Raw genomic sequence first — 25201 nt, forward strand, 5'->3', positions numbered from 1 at the left:
AGGGCTGGGAGGGCAGTGCATGCAGTGCATTATTAGAATAAACTAATTAAGGGAAAATGCTCAAGCCCTTCATTTCTGCTCAGCCTTCCCTGGGTAAGAGCAGCGCCTTGAGCAAGGCATAAGCTCAGTGCCTGATGCTCCTGGAAAGGAAGTGCAGCTCAAGGTTGGGAATGCAGAAATTGGGCAGATGAGTGACATTATACCATCAAATGTGTTCGTTGTTATTCACATTCATGTTGTTGGAGAAGGCAGCAGTGGCTGAAGGGATGTGTTGCTGCAGCATTCCAGTGGGGAGAGCAAACTTTGCACAGACTGTCAATCGCCCCCTTGGGAAGGAAGGAGCTGGATGCAGTCCTGATTCTGATACCAGAAATCAAGAGTAGAATGATTCTGTGTGCTGAAGATGAGAATCATCACAAACCCATGGAACAGCCAAAGAGAGATTACCCTGTTTGTTACACCCCTGCTTGCTGTTTAAGGGATTTGTTTTTATATTTTGTAGCAAGTCCTGAACTGATGTTTTCAGTCTTGTCTCTATTTGTTTAAAAGGATGCAGGGCTGGGGGGGCAGTGCTTGCCCCGTGTGCAGGCAGGGCTGTGAGTGTGGGGTGAAGGATGCAGGGTTGTGAGGGCAGTGCCCGTGTGCAGGCAGGGCTGTGAGGGCAGGTGTAGAAGGAAGGATGCAGGGATGTGAGGGCAGTGCCTGTGTGGAGGGAAGCATGCAGGGCTGTGAGGGCAGTGCCCGTGTGCAGGCAGGGCTGTGAGGGCAGTGCCCGTGTGGAGGGAAGCATGCAGGGCTGTGAGGGCAGTGCCCGTGTGCAGGCAGGGCTGTGAGGGCAGGTGTAGAAGGAAGCATGCAGGGCTGTGAGGGCAGTGCCTGTGTGGAGGGAAGCATGCAGGGCTGTGAGGGCAGTCCGTGCCCCGTGCGCTCGTTCCCTTTGCCGAGCTGCCCGCAGAGCTCTCCTGCTGCTGCAGCTCCTTTCGGCCGGTTCTTTTTGTGGATTTGAGCGGGACAGAGCGCCGAGCTCTGTCTGGGACACACAATGGGCTGACAGGAAAACAGTGCACCCGACATCAGGGCTCTGTGAGAACTTGAAAGGGCTCTAGACAGACATATTTTGCATTTGACTCTGGACTGCAGCCTTTGAGGCCAGACTCGGGCCGCAGTGTTAAGTGGCCGCTAAGTGTTTCCCTTCTTGTGCCGCGCTGAGGGGGCGCTGGGAGCGGGCCGTGATGTGAGGGAGGGAGGGAGGGAGCCAGGGCAGTGCCTTCTCCAGCTCTGCGGCCCCATAACCTCAATCCACAAACTGCAAAAGGAAAAGTCTTCTCTCAAGCTTATAATGTACAGCTTTTTGTCTACCTGAGCTGCTTTCCCAGGTTCTCCTGCAGAGCAGGCCTTGTCACAGCTGCCCTGTGGCCTGTGACCTGTCCCCACAGCTCTCGGAGCCCTGTCCTGGGAGCCTGTGGTGAATTAGCGTGGAGATGTTACCAACAGGCCCTCTCCAAACCCATCTGCTTTGCTTTGCCAAATGTCATTTTTGCACTCTTGAGAGCACGGGGAAAATCTGGGGGTGGTGCAGTTTTGGGCTCAGTATGGGGTTTGCAGCCCTACAGAGATCTGCCTTCTGTGGGGTCCCTTGCATTGTCCTAGGGTAGGAAGGTGTGCATGGCACTTGTAATATCATTGAAGACACCAGATAGCTTTTCTCAGGAAAAAAATAATCAAAACCATAAAAAGGATAGGGAAAGTGCCATTTTCCTCCACCAGAAGAAAATGCTGGGTTATGTGAGCTGCTGTAAGGAGCTGGGTAGGAACTGTTTCTTGTGCTGCAGCATGATAGGAGATATGTACCACTTCTTCAGAGGCTCTCAAAACACTGCAGGCTTTTACCATTCCTGTAGCCGCCCACAGAGACTTGCTCAGAAAGCTGCCCAAGTTCAGGCTGTGCCTGTGCTGCCAGAGCTCAGCAGCTCTGTCCTGGCCAGCCCTGCTCTTGTATTTCCTATTTTCTGGGTGAGGTGTCAGGCACTAACAGGGACAAGAAGTCACAGGCTGGCACAGCTGTAGGAGCAAGAGTTTCATCAAGCTTTTCCTCTGGAAAAACTCAGCTTTTCCTTATGGTTCTGTGTGCATAAATCAGGCTGCATTTGCTTCACAGTGAGCTGAGCCTGGATTTAAGGAGGGAGTTTGTAGATTCTGGAGAATCAGAGACCACTTCATGTTTTTAATGGAGCATGAAAGTAAGTAGGTATCAGTGTAGAGCTATCTGTTTTATTTTGGGCCCTGTTGATGACATGCTGTCTTTTCACTTTCCAGTACTCATTCTGTGCAGATGGCACAGGATCCTTCACAAAGAGTTGCCAAGATGCTCTGGGCTGTGGCCTCTGTGTGCCAGGTGGAAATGGGCTAAGTGAGTCCCATTTATATGGCAGGAAGGCTTTCCTCATGTTTCAGAGGGGAGGATCTCTTAGATGCAGCTTGTACTGCTCCATGTTGTCCTTCCCTGCCTGTGCAGGTCCAGGCAGACAAGGCAGCCTTGCTCCAGCCCAGTTTGTTAGAGCTGACATGGTAACACTTCTCACAAAGGGAAACCTGGGGGCTGGGTACTGCCTATGCACCCACAAGCAATAACCCAAGGCAGGTTCTGTAGCCATGATATTTTCTGAAAAATCCTTTCCTTAGGATTTTTTCTCCTGAGAAGCTGAGAGCCCTCAGGAACAAAATGTAAACAATGGTTATCCTGCTGCTGTGGAAGGCAACAGGTGGATCTGAGATTGGTCTCATGTGCTTGTTTCTAATTAATGGCCAATCACAGTCCAGCTGTCCAGACTGTCTCAGTCACAAGCCTTTGTTATCATTCTTTTTCTATTCTTAGCTAGCCTTCTGATGAAATCCTTTCTTCTATTCTTTTAGTATAATTTTAATATAATATATATAATAAAATAATCAATCAAGCCTTCTGAAACATGGAGTCAGCATTCTCGTCTCTTCCTTCATCCTAAGACCCCTGCGAACACCACCACAAGGTTCTTTTGGAAGATAACTTTTACATTTCAGCTGTCTCCCAGGCAGTAAGAGCTTGCTCTCAGGGCAGGATGCTGCCCTGGAACTCTGCCTGGGCAGAGGTGGCAGTGCCACTCCAGCCCCATTAGCCAAAACCTGACTCCTTTTCTGTTCTCCAGCAGCCAGCAATGGCAGGATATCACTGTGCTGGAGAGCTTGTGTTCATACCAGCTCCCTGCAGGGCCCTGCTGAGCACAAAGGGTTAAACCTTCACTGAAGGTGGGAGAAATGCCAGAAAACATTTGCCTTACTACAAAACCCAGAGGGGAATGTTTCTTTCTAATCAGCTTCTCAAAGAGATGCAAAGCAAAAGCTCTTGGCCTGTGCTTTTGTCATCACACATGGCCTCCCTCCTGCCCTAGCTCATCCCCTCAGCATAGGGCAGAGCCTGCTGTTAGAGCTGGGCTCAGAGCAGGGCCCTGTGTCACTGACTCACACGTGTCAGATCCACTCTCTCTCCCATCCCTTTCCATACCCTCAGCCTCCAATTTGCCGGTGAATTGTTAGACCCCAGCACAGTCACCTCTGACTTCCCATCAAACTGCCTGAGGGCTCTCCGTGGATGGACAGATGAGGGTAATGTGCTAAATTCCCCCTTTGCTAGGGATGAATTTCCTGGGGATTGCTCCTATTAGCCACGCTTTCCAGCAATAGTAACAAATTCACTTTTAAAAGATTTCCAGTGCAACTAGAATGGCTGGGAGAAAGCTGATTGTTAACTAGTCATGGGTAATTAATGGCTCCACCTTCCCCATCAATCAGCTGGGAGAAGCCAAAAGGATTTGAGCACTTGCAGCAAATGTGCTGTTCCCCAGACATGCTGATACACAGTGTGCAAATGAAGTGGCAGCAGGAGACCATCTCCTAGCCTTTGTGGAAGCAGCAGTAAGTCATGATACACATCCCACGCTCCTGTCAGGTGAAGTCTGAAATTCCCAGAGCTGCTGCTGCTGTTGTGCAGTTTCTGACTGTGTGGGATGTTGATTCATCTCGCTGCTAGCTTGAATCTGACCCAATTTTTGTTCTATTTTTCCTTTTCAGATTCTGATTATGGTTGTCTTTTTCCGCTTTCTACAATTAAAATACTAGCATTAGGAAAGCAGGACATGGAGGGGGAGCAGATGCAATGCTGGCTTTCCTTCTGTAGCACAGCAAAAAAACATTTCTGCATCCTATTTTGTTTGTGGCTGGTAGTGGCTGTGCAAGCCCAAGCAGAGATCTGACCTTGATACCATTTCAGCTGACCTTTTCCCTTCTGATTTATTTCTCTCCATATTTAATAAATAACTTCCATTTGAGCCACAAGTTGGCATTTCTCCACCACATGGTATTCCTCTGCTCAATATGCTAAGACTCCACAGCTCTGGATGTCTCCAAATGAGGGAGAAAGGCCTTTAGTCTCTTGTGTTAGCCAGTGGTTTAAAAGGGGTACCAGCAAGGCTGGATGTGGTTCTGCAGAGGTGCCAGGAGCCAGTGGACCCATCTCCTGCTCTAAATCCTCCTCAGGACTTTGCAAATTTTCCAACCCTTTTCTTTAAAACATTCTTCCTTACCACACTAAGCAATGGCTTTTCTTTCCCTGGCTAGCACTGGGTGCCCAAAATTCAATATACCCCTGGAAGAGAGTCAGTCCCTGCTCTAATTAAGCTCCTTTGTCCTCTCTGCACGTCCTTGCACTGCCTGCTCCAAAAGGCAGTAAAAACAGAACTGAAGGCTTGTTTGGGTGTAGAAACTCACTAAATAAATTCAAAATTTGTTTTGTACGTCAGACTGAAGATCAGATGTCCCAGTAACATCACTGACAAAATAGAAAAAACGTTTATTTTATTTGGAATAAATCTAGACAGTGAAAGAGATGCAGCCTTGTAGCAAGTTCTTTGTAATGAACAGAGCTCCTAAATTTGCTGTGCAGGACCCAGCCCTGGCCTATTCAGAATGATATTCTGCTTTTGACCTCCACTTTTTGACCGTGTTGGTCCTGTAAATGTTAGTACAGCCATTTGTGTGTGGGAATGCACAGAACCCCCTTCCTCAGGAGGTGCAGTGCCTGGAGCTTGAGCCTTGATTGCTGTCTCTTAGCACTTGTAAGCGCTTATAAGCACAAAAGCTAATGGTCACACTTGCAGAATAAACTAATTAAGGGAAAATGCTCAAGCCCTTCATTTCTGCTCAACCTTCCCTGGGTAAGAGCAGCGCCTTGAGCAAGGCATAACCTCAGTGCCTGATCCTCCTGGAAAGGGAATGCAGCTCAAGGTTGGGAATGCAGAAATTGGGCAGATGAGTGAAGTTATACCATCAAATGTGTTCGTTGTTATTCTCATTCATCAGTGGCTGAAGGGATGTGTTGCTGCAGCATTCCAGTGGGGAGAGCAAACTTTGCACAGACTGTCAATCACCCCCTTGGGAAGGAAGGAGCTGGATGCAGTCCTGATTCTGATACCAGAAATCAAGAGTAGAATGATTCTGTGTGCTGAGGATGAGAATCATCACAAACCCATGGAACAGCCAAAGAGAAATTACCCCTGCTTGCTGTTTAAGGGATTTGTTTTTATTTTGTAGTCAAGTCCTGAACTGATGTTTTCAGTCTTGTCTCTATTTGTTTAAAAGTGCGTTAGCAGTAAATCAAGGTGCATTTCCCCTGTAGGGTTTCCTGTATGTCAAAGCCATGTTAATTCTCTTTGATTTTCTTCCCTTAGCCCCAGCCATTGCTGCAGATCCTTCCTCTCTTTGTCCCTTCGGACATCAAAGGCTCGCAAGGGGACAACCCTGGCGGGAAGCTCCTCCCTGCTCATTAGGCTCCATAAAACAGGAACTCACCTTGGCTAGCTGTGCTTGGAGCCCCATCCTCACCCCGCTCACTCTTGACACTGGATCTCGGAAGGAAGGGCTTGTGCTTGCTTCAGGAAATCGGACCTGCTTTGGAACTGGACTATTTTGGCTCCTCTTGGAAGAACTCTGGTGGCTCTCTTGGCCCTGCAAGCTCCTCGACGTCACAGTACATGGAAAAATGCAAGCTTTACCAGGTAAGTGAAGGGCTCCTTCCCTTTCTCACTGCACGGAAAGATCCCAGGCTCATGGCAGAAAGTGCTCCCGAAGGGCCTACCAGCATTTTAGAAGACTGCATGGGGCTGGAGAGGATTTAAAAACTGTTTTTTTTCCATAAGTCTAGATGAAAAATTGTACATTTGAGTGGTTTTTTGAGAGCTTTGGAAGATCTTTTGTAAAGGTTTGGTCACAATTATGCCCAAAATTCCCTTACCCACATCACATCATGCAGTGTGACCCTTCAATTGAAGGCTGTTTGTGTATTGTCTTCAAAGCACTGGGTTCTTCAGGTTGAAGGCCACAGAAAGTTTGGAAATACTTGTTATATTTTTAATAACACTTCTGATACAAACTCTCTGGTTTGGGGTTTTTTCCCAATTTCCTGTGTCCTTTGAAAGCATGTATCCCAACCAGGCATAGCTGACTCCTTCCAGGTTCATGCCCAGCACAGGATTTTTGTGGTTTCCTTGGGGTTTCATTGTGTTTTCCTTCAATCCATCTCATAGCATGCTGTTAATCCCTCCTGTGAGGAGCATGATTGGATTGGGCACAAGGACAGAGATGCCTTGGGACACTAAGGGCCAGCCAGAGGTGCTGCATTTGTCAGGGCAACTGAACCCTACTGAGTTTTTACTCTACATCAGAAAAAAACCCTGGCCCAGTTTATCAGAGGCACATCAGAGGTGACTGTGCAGTCTCAGCTTCCTTGTTCTTCCTCTGCAAGATGTTGTCTCATTCATGAGCAAAATACATGTGCAGTGATTTAGATTATTTCCACCTTTGCTGCTGTTTTGGGTTTTTTCAGTCCCTGCTGTGTTGATCTGATTCATACTGATTTCTGCCACTTGAATTTTAAGTTGAAAAACAAAAGAGCAGCAATGAAAAAAAAAAAAAGTAGACTGTATTATGGATTTTTCATGTTAAAGATTCCAAATATTGCAGTGTTCACCTCATTTTCTTACTGGATTGCTTCTGTGTACGACCCCCTACAGCAGAAATGTTCCAGGTGAGGATTGGATGCATCTGAGAGTTGAAGCTGTTGCATTTGTAAAACATCATATTTTTGTTATTGCCCAAAAACTCTCTGGGTCTGAGAAATGAGGCTCCCTCCAGAGGGTTGGGGTGTTTCTGCTGCCATTGAGAAGATCAGAGAACATGGGAGGGGTTTTTGTGCTTGTTTGCAAGATGAATTTATTAGAAAGCTTTGTATATTGATGTGTGCTCATCCCTGGTGGGGACTGGATAGCTGTGAGTGTTGGGCTTCACTTGGAATATAACAGCAACAAATATAATAATAACTGATTTTAGTGTAGCTTTTCCCTTATTGGAGTTTTCCCAGTATTGCAAATCCTATCCTACACAATTTTGGGAAGGCTGCAACAAATATTCTGACATTTTAACATTGTCTCAGTAAAGGAAAATTAATTGAGGAACTGCTTTAGGTGAGGGAATTGCACTCCAGCGTCTTCTATCCAGAGATCTTCCTCCTAAAACTACTCAATTGTCTCACATTTCTCCTTCTTTCCTTTCTGTCCCCAAGATGACAAAAATATATGTATGGCTCATTCTAGTACAGAAACTGTAGCACAAGCTACTCCTATTGTTATGAGGACCTTGAAATGAAGCACAGAATAGATTGAAGATCTCTTAATTTTCAGTGCCTTTATCATAGCAGCTGCCTCCCTTGCAACCTCATCTGGACATAAAGAACATGTTTTTGAACAGACCATCTGTGGTGTTAGCAACACAAAGACAATAGGAATATTTTTTAAAAAGTAAAACTAGAACTGCTGGGAAAGGTTTAAATCTCTTTCAGATAGTAATGGTTTTAAAGCCAAGTTGGACAGAAGAGGAAACCATAGAAGTACAGCTCACACAAGTTCCACTCAGTGCTTGGACACTCTGCCCAAACCTCTCCATGCCATAGTTCCAACACTCAGGCATCTCTGTGGGAGGGTGAGTGCATGAGCCTTGCCATCAGTTACACGGGCACAAACTGGGAGGGAAACAAAACTCCAAACAGAATCCTACAAACAGATCCATCACTGCAGGGTCCTGCTGAAGCTGAGAGCAGCTGAGTGGATCCATTCCCCAGCTCACACCATGGCAGACTGACCATGTCCTGCTTTTCAGCCTCAGCCTGTGCACACAAACCTGCACAGCGAAAGGCATTAACTGCATTTTCAAACCTCAGCTGCAGCATTATTGTCCCTGGCTCCTGCAGCATTGTGCTCCTACAGGTGCATTGTGGACTCATTGTGGTAAAAACCAGATTATAATATCTGCCTTTGAGTTTTAATTCAGTGTTGAACTCCTTTCACTTCAATTCCTCTTGACTTCATTGGAAATCTCCCCTCACTAAAGACTCCTGAGATCTGCCTTCTTGTAGTCTCGTTTAATGGCATTGGAATTTGCTTAAAGAAATGTTAATTCGCAAATTCATTTGGGGAAGGAGTGAGCATCTGTCTAGCTAATCAAAACCTGTTTGCATTTATTTGTGACTGGATGGCTCCTGTGGGAAATCAGCCCAATTTTATTGTAACTCCTTTTGATACATGTGCTGCACTGAGCTACCAAATGCGTGGTCTCATGGCAGCTTTCATGTCTTTGCAAGAGGATATGGGGGAAGCTTTCGTAAGAAGATGTTAACAGGCTAATCTTGGTGAGCAAACTAGGTGTCACTTCTTGGCCAGTTCATTAATGTTGGATCAAAGCAGAAAAAAGGGTAGAGGATTTTTTTTTTAAACACCGAAAGACCTCTACAAACAGACAAAATTACATTTTAATGTTTTCTACTTCTTAATCCTGAGGGAAGAACCACTTAAGAGTTGTATTGGGTTGCTTTGGTGGAAAGATGTCCCTTTGTGAAAAAAACTAATTTCTCTGAAAATAGTTGTCTACTTTTCGTGAATACTCTTTTGAAGGCATTACTCAGGAAAGCTGTAACAAGGTAAAATTTCCCTTTTTTTCTGCTGTGCTCTGAATAAGATCTGATCAGGCTGAGAGGCAGAAAAATCTGCCTTTTAAAGAAATAGCTGTGCCTGGCTGCTGATGCAGCACCCAGAGGGGACAGCCCAGCTCCTGTGCTGCCCTGCTGAGCAGGCTGCTCACCCCTCCTCAGGGCAGTGTTCCTAAACCCTGCTGGGTCTGAGCTCAGCCCACCAGAACTGTACTGGCTCACATTCTGACCTAAAATGGAACTGGGCTTTCAGCAGGGCAGCAGCAATCTTGCCTGCCTTACAATATTGCTGAGAGCACTTGCTGGGGGTTTTAAGGAGGTTTTTAATCCAAGCAGCTGTGCAGAGGTGATTGGTGCCATCGACAGCAGTTCCTCCAGGATGGTTTCCCTTTCCTGTTCTCCAGGCCCACAGTGGGTCCTGTGCCTCAAGAGGAAGAGCAGGCAGATTGCAGCACTGCCATGGGGTGTTACTGAGGAGAACCTTCCACCCCTGTCACAGGCTCCTCAGTGGTGCCCAGCTCCACTTCCAGTTCAGAGCAGCCATTCCCTTCTCAGAATATAGTCTGTCACCTCCTTTTCTTGCCTTCACTACATTTAGGGCTCCTGTCTGTCTCATCTTTGTCTTCTGGGGCATTTTTCACCTCTGCTACCACCTACTTGTTATTTTCCCCTGTTACCCACTGTTAAAATCTTTCCAGTCCTTTCAGCTTCCACTGTATTCTCTTGATGAAGTGTTTTGTGTAACCCTGATCATACCAGCACAGTGATTGTGGCTACCTGCCAGTGTGGGTTTTGTAACAGTGGAATTTAGGTTGGGTTGGTACAACACACAGATCTTACAAAAGGACCCACCAGCTAAACCCAAACATGTTAGGAAAGGCTCCCTACTTCTGAGCCTAGTAAATAACAGAAATCCTTTGAAGAGAAGGAGCAGTTTTTAGGGGGTTGGGAGTGGCACAGACTGCCCAGAGCAGGGTCAGTTCCCCTCCTGTCTGTCTGCAGCCAGTGTCTCTTTTCTCCCTGCAGACGTGAAAGCGCCGTGTGAGGCCCTTCCTTCCCCCAGCCTGGAGCCCTTCCCACAGAGCTCCATCGTGGTCACCCTCGAGGACATGGGGCTCTGGATGAAGTTTCACCAGATAGGAACTGAGATGATCATCACCAAATCTGGCAGGTAAGGGGCACAGGACAGCTGACCACACACACCACACCCCTCCAAGCTGTTGGCAAAGTCTCCAGGTGATCATTTTTTGAATGATGGCCCTTAAACTGCTTTTGTAGCCAGTTATGCAGATCCTCCTGATCCTGGCAGAAAAATTGCACTTTCAGGGTGTCAGAGGAGTCCAAACTGTGAAGTGCAAAGGGTCACTTGTGGGGCTGATGTGCTGAGAAAACTCCTGTACCCTTATCTCACCACTTAACACTGGTGCTCTTCCTGTCACTTTGAGGTTGCTCTGGAAGTGCCCTGGGCTCCCTTTGCCTGGATCTCAGGCAGCAGCAGTTGAGCAGTAAATGTTTGGGTTTGAGTCTGTGTTTGCAGACAAAAATATGGCCCAGACTCTTAAAGATCTGTGTGTGCAGACTCCACTGAAGTATAAATGAGTCATGTATCGTGGAGCTTGCAGTGAAAGAAGATGGAATTGTGAAGCTGTAAAGTATTGTGTCAAAGCTGCTGTGAGCTGGAATAATCCCTTTGGGTAGGGAGGTAGCTGTCAAAGCTTTTTTGCAGAGTCAGAAGTTAAAAGTAGTGGCAGGGAGTAGGGGAACAGAAAGCTGGGTGTGCTCTTAGATGAGAGCACGTCTCCTGCCCACGCTCAGGTTTAATCCATCCTCCAGGGCTGTGAGGGCTGCAGCAGGCCAGGAACTACGTACAGCCTCCAAATAGCTCCTTTCAAGTTTCCCACTGCTGTGTTAGAGGAATTGGAAGAACAAAAGCTGAAACAGTGTCAGGCCCTCAGTGCCTGCTGCCCTGTTAATGTCTGTCCCATCCAACCCCACAGGACTAAACAGTCCATCAGTGAGATGGACAAATGGTCAGTGGCTGGCTGGAGGAATACTGCTCACAGGGCTTTGCACAGTAGTGAGCAAATGTGACATGCTGCTTGATCATTAACAGCCACTGTTCAGAGAAACCATTATTCTCTATTTTTCATTTCTCCCTCAGACGAATGTTTCCTCAATGCAAAATCAAAGTCTCTGGCTTAATCCCGTATGCCAAGTACCTCATGCTGGTAGATTTTGTGCCAATGGATAACTTCAGGTACAAAGTAAGTACTTTAAATAACAGAATTTATGCTGTCCTTTCATCTTTGTTTGAAATAGATTGATCTTTATGCTTCACTTGTCACACTGATAAATAAATTCTCTTTGGACAAAGTTCAGAAGTAATTGATGGATTTTATGTCTCTCTGGAGTTATTTGTCAGGTTTGCTTGGGGAGCAGCTGGAAAGGTAACTAATTTTCATTGTAAGCACTACAGTTTTAATCATGATTAATGTCAGACTTTTCTGGCAGCCATAGGGAGAAAGGGAGGAAAAATGAAGCCTAAACTTGGAGCTGATTTGGTAACATGATCATGGCTCATAAGAGAGAATCTGCTACTTGTGCTTCAGAGGAGTGCACTGAATTGACAGTGAAGCAAACTTGCTGGGCTTTTTCTGTACTGAAAGCATTTTTTTTAAGCTCCAGATTTCTGTCTTTCCCTTCACAGTGGAATAAAGATCAGTGGGAAGTTGCTGGAAAAGCAGAGCCCCAGCTGCCTTGTCGCACCTATGTCCACCCAGATTCCCCAGCTCCTGGCAGCCACTGGATGAAGGAACCTGTCTCCTTCCAAAAACTGAAGCTCACTAACAACACTCTGGATCAACATGGGCATGTAGGTTGTGCTGTGCTCTCTTGGAATTCATTGCAGATGAACGTTGTGGGAAATAAGCAGGAATTGTGAGAAATTAGATGATGTAGAATTTAAAACATATCCAGGTGCCCTTTTTTCCTCCCTCAGCCCAGCCCTTGTGCCCCCTTGGCTCCCTGCCAGGGAAGGCATGGGTCTGTGCTGTCAGACACCAATCCCAAGGAGTCCCTGCTTGGAAATGGGTGTCCTGGGAGTCTGCACAGGGGATGTGCAGTGTGCTGGCAGTGGTGGCACATGGAAACCTTGTCCCTTGTGTGTCCCAGATCATCCTGCACTCCATGCACCGTTACAAGCCGCGCTTCCACATCGTGCAGGCCGACGACCTCTTCAGTGTCCGCTGGAGCATCTTCCAGGTGTTCAGCTTCCCTGAGACTGTCTTCACCTCTGTCACTGCCTACCAGAACGAGCAGGTACGGTGTGCAGGCTCTGCTTTTGGACATGCTGTCTGTAAAATTCCTGTAGAGGAGGTGGCTCCTTCCTGTCTGCTCATCCTGGGCACCTGTGGTGAAGAGTGGGATGAAATAGGCACATTGTGGTTCCTGTGGAAAACATCTCCTCTGTGATGAGTCATGCACTGTGATGGTCCTGAGTGCACTGTGAGTGGCACAGAACTCCAAATGCAGTAAAGAGTATGGCTGCAGGTCCAGATACAGATCCTCACCCTGTAAATTTCTGTAGCCAGATGAATCCCACCCAAATCCCTGCTGGCCCTGGCAGGGTCACTTCTCTCTGTGGGTCAGTTCCTAATCCATGATGGGAGCTGCTGGGAGAGCTGAGATACTGGCAAGGCCATGTCCAAAACCCTCACACAGTTTATCTCTTGTGATAAATACAGTTTATCTCTTGTGATAAATATTTTGTGATAAAGGTGAAGGTCTTGGAATAGTCACTGTGATGCTGAGTCTTGTTCTTTTCATTTAAAGATTACAAAGCTCAAGATTGACAACAATCCATTTGCTAAAGGTTTCCGTGAGCATGGGAAGAACACTCGAAGGTAAACTGTCTTTTCATTTCACTTTGTTTCTAGCTGGAGCTCACCTGTGAATTTTACCCAAGGTCTTTGAACAGAACTCCACCAGCCAGCTCTGCTGAGCTGCTGCATTGTGCACACTGCATTTCCCTGTATCTGGGAGTGATGTCCCTCTGTGCAGCCTCTTCTCAAGAGACTTGGGGAGTGGGAGGTGACAATTCCTACAGCAATGTGGGAGGTGTGACAAATTTGAGACCTGCACTCTCTTGCACATTGGAGCTAGACTGGAGTCTGACATGTGAATAGCAGTGATAACAGGAGTCCACAGCAGACCATTTGGCCTCTTGGAGATCAGCTTGATTCTGACATTTGGAGGCTCCCTTGTCTCCTTTTCCTGTGGGTGGAAAAGTGTCTCTTCCAGGGGGAGATTTTGTCTGCAAGAGGGAAAATGGATCCAATACCAGTGAGATCTTATGCTTGGTCTGAGGGCAGCCAGTAGATGAGTTGAAAAAAACAGCTTAAATTGCAACCCCAGACTGGCAATAGAGAAGAAAAAAATGGAGGTTTTCTCCCAAGCAGAAAATGTTACAAAAATATCTGAGATTTTGTTTTGTGTTATTTTATGCCTGAAAAAAAAATCTCCTCAAAAAAAATTTCCTGATGAAAAAAGGCCAAAACTGACTCTTTTTTACTTAAACTTTAAAAATGTTATGGGTTTTCTTTCTTTTCCTATAGCATCCCTGCCTACATATTTAGACAAAAAGCTTACATCCAAGCTACCCCCATGTCTTGTTTCTTTCCAGGGAAGGACGAGCCAAATGCCAGAAGCCCAGTCCAGCCAAGAGCCAGAAGAGGAAGCTGCCTGAGGAAAAGGAGCCTGCTGCTGAGGAACGTGGTAATATTGATCACAACAAAGCCAGAGAATGATATTCAGCAAGTTTTTAAGCTAAATCATTCCTTGCTCCAGCTCATGGTGCTGCTTGCAGTAGCACAGCCAAGGAGAGAGGGCAGGCAGGAGTGACCACCACAGTAGCTGGGCAGAAGGGAGCTGGAAGGGGCTGTTCCCTTAAGGCAGAAGGACTGCAGGAGGTGGTTTTGTGTTTTCTTCCACCACCCTGTGATTACTGCAACTGCCAACAGGCCATTGTGAGCTTTGCTTGCCTCTTTCCCTTTCTCATTCTTTCCCATTCTTTCTTTTCCCTGCTTTGAGGCAGATTTTGAGAAGGATGAGAATGTGGACGTGAAGGAAGAGAGTAACCCGGTGGTGGTGAGCAGTGGCTATCCCTTCTGGGGCTCGGAGCAGAGCAGCAGCCAGGCCTTCCCTGCAGCCTCACCAGTGCCTGCTGAGCAGAGGGAGCCTCTGGCCAGGGAGCAGCAGGTGCCAACACCATCCTACCACACATATCGGTGAGTGCTGCCTCCTGCTCCAAAGCCACACTTCAACTGATGGGATTCCTCTTCTTCTGCTGGGCATTCCCTCAGAAAAACAGCCAGCTGGGAATAGGGGAAGGATGCCTTTCTGTTGGAGAGCACATGTGGCTGAGAGATAGTAGATTAGCATGGACATAGGTCCAAGGATAGCCTTTCTCTTCTAGTTCAAACCCACTGATTCTGGGCATGCTCATGTTTTTGTAATGTTCTTATTTCCCTGTCCCAAAATGCTCTCCCAGCCAGCTCTGAGTACTACAGAGCTTGCCTGTCCTTTGGAGGAAGTGCTGGAGGAGTTACAAGAGTCCATTTTCCTTCCTCATTGCAAAATTGGGTGTGAGTGAGTGCAGACTAGAATTTAGCCTGAACTAAGTTACTCTGGACTCACCTTCTCTGGCATTTCATTTTCTGTGAGTGTGACAGTGAGGCCTGGGCCAAATTCCACGGTAACAGTAAGATGAAGCAGTAGGCAAGGGGAAGAGCTTGCCCTGCTTTTCCCCAGAGGATATTTGTGGGTTTTCTGTGGTTTTCCACACTGGTAGGTCTGACTTGCTGTTCTCTCTGCCCTTGCCCCAGGTTCCACGAAGCTGGGGACAGCCAGCAGCTTCCCAGCCGTGACACCGCCACCCTGAACGATTTCCGCGCACGATGCCACGCCTTGGATCTCGCCATGGTGCCCGAGCACGACTCCAAACAGCTCCCAGAGGGCTTCACCAACCTGCCCCCACTGCCCCCACCTCTGCCTCCTCCCCAGGACTACACAGGAGTGGTGAACATGGCTCTGGACTCTGTGGGGAAAGCCGGGCCCCGCGCGCCCATGTACGGTCCCTATGGCACCGAGCAGGGCCTGGGGCAGTGGGTGGTGCCTTCCCACAGCCAGTACAGGGCAATGAGCTACTCGGCCTTCTCCACGGAGTACAACACACAGGGAACTCCAGGACATGCCCACGGCACCATGGCAGAGTGGAGCCAGTACCCTCTGTTCCCCTACGCCTGCTGGTGAATGGGGAGGACCCTTCCCAGTGAAAAAACTGAAAGAAAATTGTAAATGAGATTGACTTTACTGTTGAACTTGTGAAGCTTTGCCTACACTAGGCAGAGGTATTGCTGCCAGCAGTAGAGTGGGACACCTTCACTTCCTTGTCTCCTTGCACAACAACCCTCACCATATTTCACAAGCAGTGGTTGAACTGGTGGCTGCCCCAGCCATGTCACTGTGGATCAGGCTCAATGTGTTGTGCAGTGGCTTTTTCCCAGCAGGAGCAGGAAACCAGAGGTCTGCAAGAACAGTATTTAAATAGCTGCTGAACTCACAGTCAGTGTTTGCACCTTGCATTTGGCAGCTTCCAACATCCCTTCCTCCTGGGACCTGGTGCAAGGAGATAGGGGCTGAGGACTTCCAGTAAGCCATCCATGTGGCCAGAAAGCTGTAGAAAATATTGCAAAGGCAAGCAAAGCAAGCAATCCTGGTGAACTCTGAGCAGCTTCCTCAGTCAGTGTAGTCAAAGTAAAGCTAGAGTCTTGCCTTTCTTCCAGCAGCAGGTGAGAGTAAAATGCACAGCAAGGTGTGTCTGGAGCACAGCAGGGGCAGAGTTTGCAGAGTCTGCAGGCAGGGGAGAGTTTGTTCCATGCAGAAGTAGCAGCAAGGGTGTGTGTGGTGTCTTCCTGTCCCTGAGTCCATCCCTCCTCTGTCAGCCCCAGATTCGAGGTCAGTGAAAAGCTCTGTGGATGTGGAGGGATGTGGTTCATGGAATGTGGGGGGCTCCTCTGGGGCTTTCCAATGCTGTCAGAAACAGGGCCATGAACAGCAGTGCTCTCTGTCACTCCAGACTCTTCCTTTGGAGGGAAAGGAGATTTTCCACTGTGAACTTACTCCTTCTCCCACTCCCTGCCTGGAGAATATCATTTATAGCTGTGCTTCCTGCCCTGCTCTGTGAGTGTGTGAAGTTATCTCACCTGTTTGGGAGTCTGCAGGGATCTGTCCATGTTTAATCAGAGTGGTTCCACCTCCCTCCTCTGTGGTCCCATCCTGGGCAGGAGCAGCCTGTGCACAAGCAGGCATTCTTTTCATCTTCCTCTTAGAAGGGGGAGGCCTCCCTGTTTGCCCACGTGCAGATGGCACTGGGGACTTGGTGACACAGACTCATTGCTTCTCAGGGAGGATAGAAATGCTCCTGGGTGTTATTTAGGGAATGTTTTCGTGTCACACTAATAGCTGCTGTGTGGCACTGAGGTGTGTCATTTAGCCTGTGTGCCAGATGGTTTTCTGTGTGAGAGTGTGTGTGTGTAGCAAGATGTTATCTCTGAGCAGACCTGTGCAGTTTGTGCCTCAGGACCCCTGTGCAGGGACACTGGGAAAGGCTGTGCACCAGGTTTTTGGGGCACCAGCTCCTCGGTGTGCATCTGCATAGCATAGGGATGTTGAGCCACGTTGTTATTGTTAAAATTACTGTGAAAAGCAGCCCTGTAAATTTGTGGGCTCAGCTACAATGACTGTTTTCTTATTTAAATTGTATATTGCAAACTGCTTTTGTACCACAATTATGATATGTACAGAGCAGCTGAGTACTTCCCCTGGGCTTCCCAGGGTTTGAGGATGTGCAGCATTTAAAGAAAGGTCAGACTTTGCCACAGTACATGTACATAATGCCCTGTGAGTCTCCCCTCTGATGGCACCCTGGCCAGTAATGGTTTGTACCTGCTGTGCATGACACACATGTGGATGTGAGCAACTCACTTAAAAAGAAATCTGGCTGGGGAAACAAAATGTGTAGCAGGCCTTTGTTAATGCCAAAATATCATGATTTCCTGCTGTCCAAATGCCAGCTCTGTGAAGGCAGGTCAGCTGTAAAAGGCTGTCTCTGGTCATTAGTAGTTAATTTTGCTACCACTGTCCTTCACATCTTGGAAATGAGAGGAGCAGAATGGCCGGGGAGGTGAGTGCCTTGGGCACCATGTGCAGGGACCCGAGGGGGTACTTTGTTCATGGGATCGCTGCCAGCAGCATGCCCACAAGAGAGAGAGAGAGAATGCATCCCCCACAGGCTACCTGGCTGGATCTGTTGCTTTATCTTTGTAGCTGGGATGTGTTTCCCTGTCACGGAGCGCTAATGAGGATGAAAAGCTGCAGCGAGCATGAGTAACTGAGGCCAGCTGGGCAGCACTGGGGAATTCCTGTGAAAATACAAGTGCAATGCCGTTTCTTTCAAACCTTTGCAGTAGCAGCGCAGGTGCTGCTGCCCCCTGGGCATGTCGGTAGAGCTGCTTTGGCAGACGGGGTAAAAGACTCGGCTTTGTGCCTAGGACGAGCCATCAATTACTCATCAGCCTTCTGTTGCAACAGGACTGCTCGCCCTTCTCCAGTGAATCATCCGGCGTGCAGAAGTACCTATCCTTTCTCTCTGATTAGAGACTGTGCTCGGCTCGCTCGGGAAGCCTTGGGAGATTTTGCCTGTAGGTGTGCTCTGGACTCTGCTCCCGCCCCCTCGCTCTGCAGCTCCCACTGCCTTGTTTTCCTAAGCTGTGGCATTTCAAGCCTGTATGAGCTCGATTGAAATGCTGGTTTTGCACGCATGTGAGATAATGTAATGCCTCTGACAGCTTCAATAAAAGGAAATGAGACATGTGGAAGTCAGGCCGTAAAGACTAATAAAATAAACTCAAAAATGTAGGTTTTGTGCATCTTTCTCAAGCACAACGTGCTGTGCTTTAGTCATGTTACCTGGGGCCAGTTTGTACATGCATGACACGCTGTTGATTTCAGCATTCATTGTTCTCCACAGTGTGTTCAGTGAGCCTCAGGTTATCTGCGCACACTGCTAGATGTGAGTCAGGCTCTTGCACCAATTCTTTGCAGCAAATTGTTTATTTTCTCTGTGTTTTCTGCTCCACTCCTGCAGAGAAGTTACATAAGGAGGAGGGCAAATGGACTATAAATGGGATTTAGGTGAATTTCCTATGGGAAAATCAAGATCTTGATTTATTTTGGTTTCTTCTACTGTTTTTTGCAGCCTTAAGCCTTGTCTGCCACTGCTTCAATGCAGATGGGAATGGCAGAAAAATGCTTTCTTGCCGATGCTGCGGTTCTTGCCCAGGCAGCTGCGGGCTCGGCAGTTTCCCTACGGCACAGCGAGCTCCCGGCTCTGCCCACAGCCCTGTGGGGGACACGGCGAGCTGTGCCCTCTGCACTTGGACCTGCGCTGGCTCTGCAGGAACAACTTCCAGCTGATTTCACTGAGAGCTTTTCTAATTTCCAGCTGCTGCAGGGACAAGGGTGTGCGGGGTTAGTGCGAACCAAGCTCTGGGACGGTGCCACTGGCCGAGCTCCGCCCCGGGGCCGGCGCCCGGAGCGGGGCCGAGCCCTCACGCGTGTGGGGCAGAGCAGGGCAGGGCCTGCCCGGCCCGCGGGGCTCCGAGCGGGCCATGGAGGCTCCGGGTCTGCAGAGAGACCTGAGGAGATCGGGGGAGCAGCATTTCCGTGCTGGGCTGGGGCTCTTGGAGCACCTGGTGCTGGGCAGCCAGGCCGGGCAGGACTCCTGGCTTGCTTTGGGCTGACCCTACTGCCAGGATGGGCTGTCTGTCGTAGAGCTCCTTGAGCCTCCCACATTTCCTTGGGCAGCCCAAGTAGCAGCTCACTTTAAGGCTATCCAAGCAAGCAGCGCAAACCCCCTCCCAGGAATAACAACATTCTTTCGAGTCAAATGGCTTTTTATTGCAGAGCTTAAATTCTACTTAATTCCCAAGCCCTAGGGTGGGATCCATGCGGAGCCTCTTAGCAGGGGGGAGCAGCATTTGGCTGCAGCAACAAGCGGTGCTGGGCACCTGCTGTGGGCAGCTGGAGCAGCTCCGGGCCTCTTCCCTGCTGCCAGAGCTGCCCTACCTGCCTGCCCTTGGCCTCCAGGTACCCACTGAGTGCCAAGAGCAAAGAAAGAGGGATAAAACCATGCAGGGCCTGCTGGGGAATGGAGGCACCTCTCTGGATCCTGGTGGGGATGGGCTGCTCTGTGTCCCTCAGCTGCTCTGGGCACAGCCGCTCTCAGAGCCACGGCCTTGCTGCAGTGTCAGTGGCTGTGAGGGAGTTTTCCTGTATTTTCACAGGAATTCCCCTGCTCCTGCCTCTGTGGCTCTGTTCCCAGCCCTCTGCTGCTGGCCTGGCCCCCTGCTCCTCCAGGTAAGCTGCTTTGTACTGTCCTGCCTTGCAGAGCTATAGTGAGTGAGAGCTAAATGTGCTTTCTGGGCATTACAACAGGAGGAGCACAGGGAGAGGCTTACAGGACTCAGTGAAGGGAGTAGGAAAGGTGTTTCTCCCCCACAGCACACAACATGCACGTCCCAGAACAAACCCAAAAAACCTGGGCCTGAGCAGAAGTGTCAGACAAAATTTTAACTGAGGGTGAAGCAAACCTTTGATGCAGGGTTGAGAAGAGGTGCTGCAGCTGTGCTGAGCAGTGTTGCTGTTTCAGCTTAGTTTAGTGTTATTCCTTTTTTGTTTTTCCAAGTCGTGTGAGTTTGTTTTATGACCCGAAGCACTTCGCTGTGGGGTGCTGGATTGCCTCTGACACTTCTCTAATACTCAGTTTCTTTTCTTTGAACATGCAGGTGTACAACTACAGTGTTCCTGCCCAGACAGCACCCTGCTTGGTGAGTGTAATGGATAGATTTAATTTTAATCTCTTACAGTTCTTTGGGGACATGCTGAGATTTTTATTTCCTCCTCCTCTATTTTTACTGAAGAGGGTAAATTATGTGCCTCCATAAAGCAGAGTGGGCAGCCAGTGATACAGGATGGGCACTCCCATCAGTCATGCACCAGGCATAAAGCACTGCTCACTTTCAGGATCTCTGCCTCTCGTTGTACAAGTATGACTGTACATGTTAAAACAGCAGCTGTTCACAGGAGAGACTTCCTGTGTGCTGGCACTGTCACTCCAGCTCCCATCTGTGGGGTCGCAAAGCTGGGGCACCTGTGGTCTGTGTAACTGTGAGTCCTGGCCGGGAGATGGGGCATTAAGGGATATCCGAGATGGGGCATCAGGGGTGATCCGGGATGGGGCATCAGGGGTGATCAGAGATGGGGCATCAGGGGTGATCCGAGATGGGGCATCAGGGGTGATCTGGGATGGGGCATCAGGGGTGATCCAGGATGGGGCATCAGGGGTGATCTGGGATGGGGCATCAGGGGTGATCTGGGATGGGGCATTAGGGGTGATCTGGGATGGGGCATTAGGGGTGATCTGAGCTGGGGCATCAGGGGTGATCTGGGATGGGGCATCAGGGGTGATCAGAGATGGGGCATTAGGGGTGATCTGAGCTGGGGCATTAGGGGTGATCTGAGCTGGGGCATTAGGGGTGATCTGGGATGGGGCATCAGGGGTGATCTGGGATGGGGCATCAGGGGTGATCTGAGCTGGGGCATTGAGGGCGATCTGCGGGGAGCGCCGGTGCGGGGTAGGCAGGGATGAGTCAGGCGTGATTCCTGTCACACCGCGGGGTCTGTCCCCGTGCTGAGCAGCCAGCCCTCTGCTCCCCCACAATCTGCTTTGGAGAGCAGCTCAGGCTCTGCCCAGCAGCGTTCGGTGAGGGGGAAATGGGAATTGCTTCAGTAGGCTCAAGTCAGCCCTCCAGGGATAAAGGCAGTGAACTAGAGCGGTGGAGGGGATGTGATCAAACCCGGTGTTCACCCAAAGGATGTGCTGAGCATGGCACTGACATAGGCTGTGACACTGATGTGCTCCCTGTAGAGCCCCTGGGGACACGAGGGCATTTTGTAAATCCTGGCTGAGAAAGCTCGGCCCGGAGAGCGGCGTTCTGCGCCCCAGGCTGGGCTGCAGCTGCCGCACGTTCCCGTCCTGCCCGCATGGCTGTTAATGGCCTTGTCCTGCCTCCATCCTCAGGGAATAATTGCCTCACACTTGAGCAAATGTGCTCGGTGTTTGAAAGGAGTCTATCGATTTGTGCGTATTCCTGAGAGCCTCGCAGGGCCCCGCTCCCTTTGAAGTGTAAAAGCATCTGTCTGTCTCTGCTTCTCGAGATTCTCCCGCTCCATTTGCATCTCCTCTCGGGCTGCCCAGGAATCCATCCCTGGCCCCATGCCGCGCTCGGATTTTGGCTGCTGAGAGGGCTCCCTGCCACGGGGAGATGGGACTTGGAGACAAAGGTGCAAAGCCTCAGTCTGGGCAGGGGGTTGAGCTCAGCTTGCAGCTGGGGTGCTCAGGATGGAGCTGCTCCTGGAGGCCAGCTTCCAGCAGACAGACTGGGAGTGCTCTTGTTGGGTGCTTGTCTGTGGTGGGTGTGTTAATTAGGAAGGAGAGGAAATGGCCTCTGGCTTCTCCCAGCCTTAGCACTTCACTTCCCGTGCCAGACAGCGCTGGCTGGTAAGGAAGAGGGTCAGACCTGGACTGCCTTGGATAATCCATCATGTGGGAGCTGAATTGCACAGGAATAACCAGAAGCCTTGATGGTTCTCTGATGTGCATCTGAACAAATACCAGTGAAATGTTGCCAGTCTCGGGTCTGTGTGTGGGAATTCAGCTGTGATTGTCCCCATCCCACCCCCCTGGACAATGGGACTGGCCCTGGACAGGCTGCTTGTCACTCCCAGGGCATTTTCCTGTCAGCACAGCCTTGGAGGGGTGACTGCATGCCTAGAGCCAGGACTCAGAGCTCTGGCACTGCTTGCTCATCCCTGGGGTGGTGGTGGGAGCACAGATAACTCCAGGCTGAAATTGCAGGGGCTGCTGCAGCCGCTGCCATGCAGCACCTCCCAGATGGTGCTCTGGGTTTCCTATTTCAAGGGGGCCCCAGCGGAGCAGCCGTGGCACCTCGCTGCTGGAGGCAGTAAATGGGCTCCCATCTGCTTTTAATGATCAGTAGCACTTTGGTGCTTGTTTATTCCCTTGTTTTATGCTTCAGCAATAAAATACTGCCTCAGTTTGTTCAATCCATCCTGCTGCTGGATGCAGATGAGTTCACAGGCTCTGACAAAGAGGTCCCAGCAGCACACAGGATGTTGTCTGTTTTGGTTTTTTTAGACAGCTGGGCAGAACCAGATGATGTAGTGGCTTTGGAAACACAAACATCAGTGGACAGAATAGAATGCAGGGCACACAGCTCATCATGTCTAGCAAAGAAATCATGTCCTTAGATTAAAGAAGACTTGGTTCTGGATCTGGAACTGTCTGCCATTCTATCCTCCACAGGGCAGCACAGAGCTTTGGTGTGGAGACTGAATGAAGTCAGTCCTAACTTTAAACCAGATATTCAAGGAAATTTTAGTCCCAAAGTCTGCCTGGGGCAGTCACTGAGCTGCAGCACTGTGCTTCAGCCATCCTGCCATGGGCACACACCAGCTCTCTGACAGGTTCCTGGTGCCACCATGCTTGGGGAGCTATGGTGGGCTGGGAGCTGTACAGAATTCTCTGGGGTCAATGCAGACATCTATTAAATTAATCTAAGAGGCAACTGTCTGTAAGGGGCTGTGGGGCTTTCTTCATGACCCCAGCACTCTCATGTGCCAGCAGCTCTGGCATTGCCTTCTGAAGGGATGGGCAGTACCCCTGGTACATCTCTGAAGGGATGGGCAGTAACCCCTGGCACATCTCTGAAGGGATGGGCAGCACCCCCTGGCACATCTCTGAAAGGACGGGCAGTAACCCCTGGCACATCTCTGAAGGGACGGGCAGCACCCCCTGGCACATCTCTGAAGGGATGGGCAGTAACCCCTGGCACATCTCTGGCACTCAGGATCTGGATCCTGAATCAGTTCTGCAAAAGCCACTTAAAGCTTTTCAGCATCTCTTGCAGGGGACACGAAGGCAAAGGGATTGAAGACAGTAAACCACAGGGGGAGAACTGGGCTCTTTGTCTCCCTTCTGACTTTTATGGTGACCTGGAAACATTTCACTTTCCCATTTAACATTCATCTTCTACCCTAATGGTGGGGCAACATTCTTCTCCACTTTATTTCCCGGCTGTATGCTCCTTGGAGGATATTTAACTTACCTCTAAAGAGCATTGATTTTCTGCAGAGACCCTTTTTCCCAACTGTTTGTCAAGGCTTGGAGCTTTAGGTGGCAACTAAAAGGGAGAAGGATTTTAACAAACTAATTAACCTCCCTCCAAGTCATTCAGGGTCTGTTCCCTTGGTGCCCCTGGTGTTGCATTTGTGCTAATTTCCCCTGGAAGGTCTAATGTAGGGGGAGCGATTAAAGGAGGCTTTTCTCGGGCAGTTTTTACACAGCAGGGAGAGGGAAGGTGGCAGTGGCTGCTCTGTTTGGTTGTTGCTGTCCCCAGGTCATGCAGCCAGCCCCAGCTCAGCTGTCCCTCAAACCTCACCAGGTCCCCTCTGAAATGGGGCTCTGGGTCACACCAAGCTGTCACCCCAGCTTCCCAAACAAACACGGGCTGTCAGTCAGTGTGGAGGGAAGGATCTGCAGAGCTGAGCTGGTTTTGCCACCACAGTGTCAGAGGGGCTCTCTGCTCCTCTGGCTTTCAACTGCAAATGGAGCAAATGGCAAAGAGTTGACAAAGGACCTCCCTGGCCTCTGCCCTGGCCAGCCTCCCCACCCTGGACACTGCTGATGGTGTCACATCTCCTGGGATCAGGGCAGAGCTGTGTCATGGTGCCCTGGAAAAAGGAAGCTGATTCTCATGGATGCTCCTAAGAGCCTTGTGCTGCTGGAATGAGGTGAGGCTCTGGGTGGCAGGACACAAGCAGGTGTGGGGGCACCATGCTCATCCTCGTGCTGCTCCCAGGCTGGAAGTGGGGATGATGGGGAGAAATAAGGCTGGGATTCCTGGGATGTGGGGCTGGGACAGCTGTGAGCTGTGGCACCAACTCCTCCATGCAGACTATAAAGCACTTCACAGGCCTGTCCCAATTGCCTGGCCTATTAGTTTTATGGAGGGGCCCATTGTAAGGGTGCAGTTGGTCTCCTTTTGCCACAGCAATGAAAACATAACCACGGTGGGGAGAGAGAGACCCTGGCAGGGAGGCAGCAGGAGGCCTGGGAGTTGGGGCTCTGGGTCCCTGTGGGCTCCTGGGGTCCCCGGGTTTCTGTCGGTGCCACCGTGGGAGCACTTGGGCAAGGAGAGAGAGCCTTTGCCCTTGGCCCAGCCGGGGGTTCCTCCGGGCACCCCCAGCGCGGGAGGCTGGAGCCGGGCACGCACAGGCAGGGGCACAGTGCCACCCAGTGACTGCGTGTGACCTGCGAGGGGACAGCCGGGGCAGCCTGCAGGGGGCTGCAGCAAGGGTGTCCCGGGGCAGCGTGGAGAACAGAAAGCCAAGAAACCATCTCTGCTGTTGCTTTGTGGTTACAGAGCACAAAGGGTAAAGCTCTGGGGCTGTTGTGCTGTGTCTGGAGCCAGGGTTTTGCAGGATTTGCTCAGGTGCTGACAGGAGCCTGTGTTAGGCAAGTTGGGGCTGAAGCAGCTCACGTTTTAGGAGGGACCTGGCAGCAAAAGCAGGGAGGAGAAGGTGCTTACCTGGGACAAGCTGTTCTCCATGGGAGGATGTGTCTCTGCTTGAGAAATGCAGGTGGCTCCGGGGCAGTGTCTGGTCCCAGAGACACAAGGCTGTCACAGGGGCTGCCTTGGAGCCCCTCTCCTCTGGCAGGAAGGGACTCCTTGTGTCTTGAGCAGTAGGTGACAGCCACATGTGGAGGGTTTGTGAGGTTAATGCAGGACCTTTCCTTCCTTCTGCCCAAACCCTGCCTACGTTCCTTGCTAGGTCAAGCCCTGTGTTTTGTTCCCAGGCTGCAACAAGCATCAACAGGCAGCTTGGATGGTGGGGGAGAGGGAAAGGAGCAGGTACAGCAGGGCATGGAGCTGG

General features: G+C 49.9%; 1 protein-coding gene across 1 annotated transcript in view; it reads left to right on the forward strand.

Moving 5' to 3' along the window:
* LOC134427261 (T-box-containing protein TBX6L) overlaps nt 1-18032 on the forward strand; it is a 30661-nt gene extending 12629 nt beyond the window's left edge. Inside the window, exons 3-11 of the mRNA XM_063172950.1 lie at nt 5760-6086; nt 10094-10238; nt 11229-11331; nt 11775-11939; nt 12239-12385; nt 12899-12969; nt 13749-13840; nt 14160-14352; nt 14950-18032. Coding sequence (XP_063029020.1) covers nt 6071-6086; nt 10094-10238; nt 11229-11331; nt 11775-11939; nt 12239-12385; nt 12899-12969; nt 13749-13840; nt 14160-14352; nt 14950-15376 — 1359 coding nt within the window. The 5' untranslated portion in view covers nt 5760-6070 and the 3' untranslated portion in view covers nt 15377-18032. The remainder of the gene's footprint in view (nt 1-5759; nt 6087-10093; nt 10239-11228; nt 11332-11774; nt 11940-12238; nt 12386-12898; nt 12970-13748; nt 13841-14159; nt 14353-14949) is intronic.
* Nucleotides 18033-25201: the final 7169 nt, after the last annotated feature.

The sequence above is a fragment of the Melospiza melodia genome, chromosome 20 (genome assembly GCF_035770615.1).
Source record: "Melospiza melodia melodia isolate bMelMel2 chromosome 20, bMelMel2.pri, whole genome shotgun sequence".
Taxonomy (NCBI): Eukaryota; Metazoa; Chordata; class Aves; order Passeriformes; family Passerellidae; genus Melospiza; species Melospiza melodia.